The sequence below is a fragment of the Idiotropiscis lumnitzeri genome, chromosome 6 (assembly GCF_059441095.1).
Source record: "Idiotropiscis lumnitzeri isolate Australia: NSW breed Sydney's pygmy pipehorse chromosome 6, RoL_Ilum_1.0, whole genome shotgun sequence".
Lineage (NCBI taxonomy): Eukaryota > Metazoa > Chordata > Actinopteri > Syngnathiformes > Syngnathidae > Idiotropiscis > Idiotropiscis lumnitzeri.
In genome coordinates, this window is record NC_142396.1 from 2,402,330 (window position 1) to 2,410,123 (window position 7,794).

At 42.3% G+C, this 7,794-nt stretch overlaps 2 protein-coding genes across 2 annotated transcripts; both read right to left on the reverse strand.

Annotated features, from left to right (window-relative positions):
• Positions 1 to 641: 641 nt before the first annotated feature.
• Positions 642 to 2,652, reverse strand: plex9.2 (PML-like exon 9.2). Its single transcript, XM_088297765.1, has 2 exons — positions 2,380 to 2,652; positions 642 to 1,425 (listed from the first exon to the last, which is right to left on the reverse strand). Exons 1-2 carry the CDS (start codon positions 2,450 to 2,452, stop codon positions 734 to 736), a joined length of 765 nt encoding a protein of 254 aa, XP_088153891.1. The 5' UTR covers positions 2,453 to 2,652; the 3' UTR covers positions 642 to 733.
• A 205-nt stretch (positions 2,653 to 2,857) lies between these two features.
• Positions 2,858 to 7,515, reverse strand: LOC148334493 (uncharacterized). The gene is made up of 3 exons (XM_088297447.1): positions 7,168 to 7,515; positions 6,988 to 7,033; positions 2,858 to 5,119 (listed from the first exon to the last, which is right to left on the reverse strand). The coding sequence occupies exons 2-3, from the start codon at positions 7,031 to 7,033 to the stop codon at positions 4,599 to 4,601; spliced, it is 567 nt and encodes a 188-aa protein (XP_088153573.1). The 5' UTR covers positions 7,168 to 7,515; the 3' UTR covers positions 2,858 to 4,598.
• Between the last annotated feature and the right edge of the window lie 279 nt (positions 7,516 to 7,794).

Below are 7,794 nucleotides of genomic sequence, written 5' to 3' on the forward strand. Positions count from 1 at the left end.
TAAATAGACACTTAAGAAAGCTACATACTAAATTAGGGTTGCATGCAATCAGTGAGCCGTACAGCATGGAGGACTGAAAGTGCAAAAATTAAATACATAAACACCATTTAATGTTGCCATTAATTGATTGTTTCATTTATTAATTTACATAAAACAAAGCACCCACTGGGCCAAAACGTCAAAATGATTGCGAAATGTTAGTTTTTATGATTCATAATCCTTTGCTGTATTTATGTTTATACTTCAATATATTGCAAGCCTCAGAACTATGCGGCAGGCGCACTGGCCACATTCACTGTGCTTATTATTTGATAAAGAGTTCATGCATTTTGCTGAATTTCTGTTCCCAGGATGACCACTCCCCGCCACCCAATAAATAAACAAAATAACATGCTTCAGGTGCCTCGGTGAGGGGAAGAACGAGAGCAATTCAACCAGTCCAGAGAGCACCTCCACATTGTTGTGTTTTGTGACTTGGCCTTTTGCACTGTGGGTGCGTGATTGCAGAGCGCAACATAATAAAGAACATTACAGTCTACCGCAGTGTACTGGTTTGGCTGTCCTTATTTGCGTTTACATATGCATATTTTGCAGGCTTGCCATTCTATTCCACAATAGAAAACCACTTTCAACAATTGGGAGCCACTCAAAAAAAATTTTATTAGATTCATTTAGCAGTACAAAAACAATTGCGTAAGCTTAATGTGGATATGAGGTGAATTCAGAAACGGAATCAAACGCATGACATTTGGTCAAGTTCTGTGTCGTATGCCACCACTTCCCTGTCAGCGTCTTTCACTGGTTGTTCCAGGTGCTGCCAAAGGAGGCGCTGTCCCGGCAGCAGCTGCTTGCCTTTGGGAGCTCCGGTCGATTCCACCTTTGCGACCTGCTGCACGTCGCCCAGAGTGAACGTGTAGCGAGCAACCACCTCCACCTTGGGCTGCAGTACGTGGTAAAGAGTCTGCAGAGAACGCACGTCCTCCAAAGCGTCGTGCGCCTTGTAGTCCGTGCCCATCAGCTCCTTCACCAGGTACTCCTGCTTGAAGCTGCGCATGCCGCAATCCTTCAGCACCTCCCGGGCCAGCGGCAGCGTGTCCACGCAGCCGGCGACAGACTCTTCGAACTGTGCCCGTAGGCCCGTCTCGTCCAAGGCTCGGGCCAGCGGCCGGCAGTCGAAGCGGCGGATGTTGTGGCCCGCCAGCAGGGGGCGTCCGAGCGCTCGCAGGAAGGCGACGAAGGACAGTAATACTTCCCGCAGGGGGCTGGTGAGGACGGGACTGCGGTGCAGGTAGAGCTGGCGCCGCCGCACTCTGAGGCCCGTCACCCTGGCAGCGCCTGGTTCCATTCGACAACGAGGGACGGTGTAGAGGTTGAGATAGTGGCCTCCGCTCACCGCCGCCAGCTGAACCAGCTCGCACGTCGGACCTGATAATGACGACACTCGCATAACTTCTAATGCGGAGCAGCCAAAACCATGTACATTGGAACTTTGGTCCTGCCCTTGAAAGCCACACACACGCTTAGTAACGGATTCCTACAGGGTAGAATGATAGGATGGAAACCCCAAGTGGACAAATATAATTCCTTGCACCTCACAGGAACGTTTTGTATTGGTACTAGCACAACAACTAACAATTATTGTACTATTATCTATTGATTACTTTGTCTTCTAATCGCTGAATCTGATTAAAAAGGGTTTTAGTTGACATCCCTTTACTCAAAAACATTACATTTGAAATTGACAGTGGAGACAACGCAAAAATGTTTAGTTTTTTTGTGCCGTAAACAAGCAAGTGATTTTGAGGGCATTCTGCCACTATACTGAAGCAGAATGAGCAGAAGAATAGAATACTTGCCAAGAGCGTTAGCAAAAAATCTGAGATGATGGAGACCTTGGGCCATGAAAAGATGGAGAAACTGCTCAAAATGGCGCACGTGATGCGAAGATATTCAGTTAATTTTTTGGGGTCTATATATATATATATATATATATATATACACTGCAAATTTAGTGTTTTTTTAAACCTGAAAAAAAAACAAAAACTAAAATACTAATAACAGCTTGTATTGTTCAATGAAAACCACGTTTTTACAACTTTCGTGAATTGTACGATTTAGGCCCTAAAGAACACACTCATGCCATCAAATGCTCAGCAAAGAAAATCCTACGCCTCCAAAAATCAAAAATGTTGAGAGCTTTTAGAGATTTTTTTTTTACAATTGAAATGCATACCCATTGTAGTGACGGAACACTCAACGGCTATTATTTCAACAACAACAAAAGTTTGACTTAAGTAACTGTAGCAGGATTATTATTGCCACCTTCTCCTGAGTATTAGTGTTCGGTTAACAGCTCACATAATGAATCCCTTTCCTTACCCAGTCCAGTTGTCTCCAAATCGAAGAAAACAATCGGCTGCTCTGAGGAGTTATCTGCCCCCGACGTCTCCATCGTACTGTTAAACCGTCCCTTGAAACGTCAACGTTTAAAAGCTCAAAACTTGAACAGTACCAACCAACAGAACAGACACAGACTTGTTCTAGATTTGGCCCATGAATGAGGCCGGTGTACAACTTGTAAACGCTATCTTTAAAGAGAGAAAAAGGAAATTACCGGCGTCCCTCCATCATTTTAAATACTTCAAAAGAAGAAGTTCTTCTTTGTCTCATCTACGCCCCTGGCTACAAAACATCGCTTGGGAGTCCCCTTGTGGCCAATGTTTGAAATTCAGTCTCCAGATTCCATTTTCCAGCCCCCCGTATCCTATTTTTCCTCGTTAAAAATACAGTATGTATACACATACACACACACACATTACTTTTTATTCTACGTCCAAACAGAAATGCACTCTCCTCATATGATAAAAAGACTTTTAATGATAGGAAAAAAAAAATACATTTGAAAAGTCAATTTCAAATGAAAACACAAAGCATCTCATTTCATTAGCATAAATGCTTCATTAAGTATGTTATGAATAGTGCAATATCAAATAGTACAAAGGTGAAATCTGGGCTCTGGCTGTGGACCAAAACATCCTCGGCTAATAAAACACATACCCAAGTTCAAAAGGACTTCATGTTCGATTAAAGTGCATATAGCGGCATCACTTTTTAAACAAAATATGTCACAACCTAAACGATAGAAAAGACTTTCACGTGCGTAATTGCTTTTGCTAAATATTTTCAGTACTATTAATTCTTTTTTTCACATGAATGTAATTGTACAGCACGGGCTTTTCTTCTGGAACACAGGTGTCAAACTGAAGGTGCGTTGGCAACATTGTAACTGTGGCTGCCCTCAAGTGTCGGATGGCGTTGTGCGATTACAACGGTGAAACCACATAAACGTCTATCAGCTGCGGATGTAACGAATCCGATACATTAAAATTCAACAGTTTGATACATGGCTAGGTGTTATTGTTGCAGCTTGGGTTACATTCGTATACGGCAGAGGAACAAAAGGCAAAATAAGGCCATCCATTTTCTGTTACCATGGACTGGATTTCTTCCACTTTCAAATAAAACATCAACAGCGTGAAGTCTTTTCTGTTTAATTGCTGCACTGACTGTGACAGATTCTAGCCAGAAGTTGAGCTGCACTGCACGGCAGCTATAATTCTCATCCCTTACGGAATATTGTCTCATGAAGGAACGCTTAAATTTGCATGATTGTCCCTGCATTTGGTTAATATTTTTTTTTGGGGGGTAAAAACCTTTGAACTTTCGGTTTCTGTCAGAGGGCCATTCTGACCGTAAAAATCATCTCTATGTATTGTCACCTCATCACATTATTAGCCCCTGTGAAGTGAAGGCAACTATTTTGAAATCGTAAAAAAAAAAAAAAGCCGCTGACGTTCAACACAAGCCACGTGTGTCAGCGTTGCTCATCTATTCTGCTTGCACTCGCCACTTTTGGGTCAGAAAGTGGTGTTTTTGGTGAACACCGTGTGTTCTACTCTTGATAACAAAAGAATGTAAAAAGCCAAGAACAAAATTTTTTTCTGTGAGAAAGAAGAAAGGCGACTTGTTCTTTTTGGTCGGGCCGGTTGGTTGCCCTATGTTTTGCGAGTTAAAAGTTGAGTCAAAATGCATGAAAACGCCTGGCAATATCGGAAAGTCACCTTTCAAGACGGTGGCTAGTAAATCAGTTTTAAAAAAATGTAATTAAAAAAATGCTTTAAAATCACAAGTCATGGAAAATAGTGACGAGCAAAATGAGCACGAGAGTTTGACTGATTAGAATGGATCTTGCAAGGGGAAAAAAATATGCTGATTATAGATATGAAAAGTAAGGACAAATGCAATGTTGGTCCAGATTTTTTGCCAAAGTGAAACGCACAAATCCACTTAGAACAAGAGTGGGCAAACTTTTTGATTGTCGGGCCACAATGGGTTCTAAAATTTGACAGAGGGGCCGGACCAGGAGCAGATGGATGGAGTGTTTTGGTAACCTCACCTCAACTGAGAAAAAAAAATACATCAAATTTGAAGCATTATAACCACAGTATTTTGAAAATATTATTTTTTTTTTCAAGTTCGGCGGGCCGAATTAAAACGTTTAACGATGGCCCCCGGGCCGTAGTTTGCCCACACCTGCTCTAGATCAAGGACTTCCACACGGCACTCCTGCTCGGTTTCCATGCTTGAAAGAGCTCTTCTAGGATCTTGGCATCCTCCAGTGCGTTGTGGGCGTCGTAGGTCTTGCCCAGGAAGCGATCCACCATGTACTTCAAGGAATAGCTGTAGAGATTGTTGAACATCCTCTTGCTGAGCAGGAAGGTGTCCAGGTAGCAGGACACGGCCCTCTCGAATGGCTGCAGGAGGGAGAACTCCTTCAGCACCCTGGTCAGGACGGGGCAGTCAAAGCGGTTGGCGTTGTGGGCGGCCAGGTACACGGGCCCGCAGAAAGAGGACAGGAAGTCGATGAAAGAGCTGAGAGCCTGTCGGAGTGGGACGGTGGGCATGGCTACCCCGTGGCGGAACAGAGTGCCATCCACCACCGAAAAACCCGTGACTTCTTTGGCCTCGTTGGTCATTTCACAGCGGGGGACGGTGTAGGCGTTGTAGACCCGCATGCCGCAGACGGCTGCTATCTGGATGATGTCACACTTTTGAGTGTCTGAGGGCAAGCGAGAGTCCGCAAACGGAGGTTAGTTTCACTTGTGGACTAAGCCGTCTTCAAGGTGTGCAAAAACGGGTTGCATTTCACCGCAGTCTTCAATGTTGACAAAAACATGTAAGCGTCACATAGAACTAAGCTGTCTTTGATTTACGACCACCACAAGTGTAAAAAAATAAAATAAAAAAACAAAAATAAAGCCCCTTCTGACTTCACTGGGTTTTGTTTACAAAAACATTGAGGCTACCATATCATCAATAAAACAGAGATGGACATTCCATCCCAGGGACGGATAGGTACGTCTACCTGGACGCCTGTTTTGGAGACAAAAGACGAGAAGATTTTTAAAAAAGTGGGACTAAGCAAGGACAGAAGTTGTTTAAAAGGACGAGGACGGAGAATGATTATTTGATGAATAAGGACGGCGGGACGATGACAGAGGGGTGCATGCATAAAGGTCAGAAAATATTGTGACCTGAACAATGACATAAGAAGCTCCGATGAAGACGCATCAAGGTCGTTTAGTCCACATCGCAAGTCTCAACATCAGATTGCGTGTCGGCCTTGCGCACAACATGCGGCCACTTTGTAACCGGGACAAAGGCTAATAAGATAAAACCTCGATGTCAATCAAACATCGGCTACTTTTGGGGACTGTAATCTCATTCACAGACATTTGGCTGTTTCTTTGGTTTGGTAAAGTTTGTCTAAAAGTCACGTTTGCAAGGATCGTTACGCGTGCTCCCTCTTTTTAGACACCAAACAATCAGTGCTTGAGTAACTTTTAACTTAAATATATTTGCATCTACTCTTTAAGTCCTGCTTTAAAATAAAAGTATGCATTGAATTGGTTTAGCGTAAGATACAATGTGAATGGCTCCAATCGAGACTGTAATCTCGTTTCATCATCGCAAATTTGGGCTGTAACGCAACAGTGCTACAGTCTGGCTGGACTGTGACTGGTTCACGTCCAAGTGTAACCTGATTGGCTAACTAAAATTTGGATAATCTTCTCATTGGCCCATGCACGAATGTAACGTGACTGGCGGAAATTTGAGCTGTGACGCCCTTGGCTCTCACTTGGATGAGGGCCAACATTGCTCAACAGACTTTTTGACTCCTGACAGGAAGTGGAACAAACATGTGAGTGCTTCTTCTCCATTGGAATAAACGTATTAAAAATTAAGCGATGCGTGATTAAAACATTTAAAATACTGTTGGTCAAAAACTAGGACAAATTTGTCACAGCAGCAAACGAGTATGAGCTTCAGTTAAGATAAGGGGGAAAAAAATGTTTTTAGTTTAACTGCAGGTGTAAAAAAAAGCAGTGAAACCATAAAAGCACATGGAAAAAAAACCTCATTATTATTATTATAAAAATTATTATTATTATCATTTTAAGTCAAGCAGTGAGTAAGGAATTAGAAGCCACAACCAGGGGAAAAAAACTTTCTACGATATTGTTATCGAGCAGCACATCTATGTTAAAAAACTTGTTGCCCACTTCAGCCGAACACAGCATTGTGAACTACATGGACCATGATGCTTTGCGTCCTCCGAGCAAATAGGAACACAAGAAATTAAAATGACCGGTGATGCCTATTTCTTTGTCTTTTTATAAACACACTATTACGTAACCACATGTTAACGTTAATACTTCGAGAGCTCAGTCGGACAACTTTTTGAGTTTTACTTAACCGTAAATTGTTTGAGAACTACTGTTCTTCTTGAAAAATAACATTTTTCACAAAATAGTACAATAAAACAGCATTAAAACAAATACATCTCAACTCGAACGTGTCTTTGACGCTGACAGCAATTCGAATGTCATCATTTCATTTTTTTTATGATGCCAGAAAGTGCCATACCCAGTCCAGTTGTCTCGAGATCGAAGAAAACCACCGTGTAAGACATCTGTGGAACGGAAATAGAAATCACAAAGCCATTTCAAGACAGAAAATTAAGTTTGTGTCATCACGTCAAACGCAATAAAAAGAAAAAGATGGCGTTTCAAAAGCAACGCAAGAAGCTAACTATCATCAACTCACCGTGTGAACAAGCGTCTCGCGTCGACTGCCCAACAAGTGTCAGAGTTGCAGCTTTTATAGCCCCCCGCGCAACAAAGTCAACTTTCATTTGCGAGGAAGAGGGACTCACTCGCACGATGTGATTGTTTTCCTTTCCTTTCTCCTCCTCTGGCTGGCCCACATAACAGCGCTCGCTCGCGCAGTTGTTTTCCTCGCAACGGGCGACTTTTCTCCGCTTTTCCTTTAGTTTCGCTTTGGTCGCGGTGCACGACGGGAAATTGCGTTCCGCCGTTCTTGTAGGGCAGCTACATTTCAAGGGAGCGACGAGACATTTGTTTAGGCACACCCGCACCATTCAGCGCGAGGGCAGACTTGGGATTTTTTGTATATTTTATATTACATTATACTTGACTGTGCGTTACTTCGATCCGTTTGTAGTACGTTTTACCCCGCAAAAAATAGATTTAGTTAGCTGCACACTTCCATTAAAATACATTCATTTTTTGTTTTTTTTTACCCGATGTTATTTAATCCTTATAATTCACATTGAAAACTAAATATTACTAACAACATAGGACTACAAATTGCACAATGTTAACATGAAAATTAAAATAATGCATATGAAAAATAGTGCACAATGTGAAACGA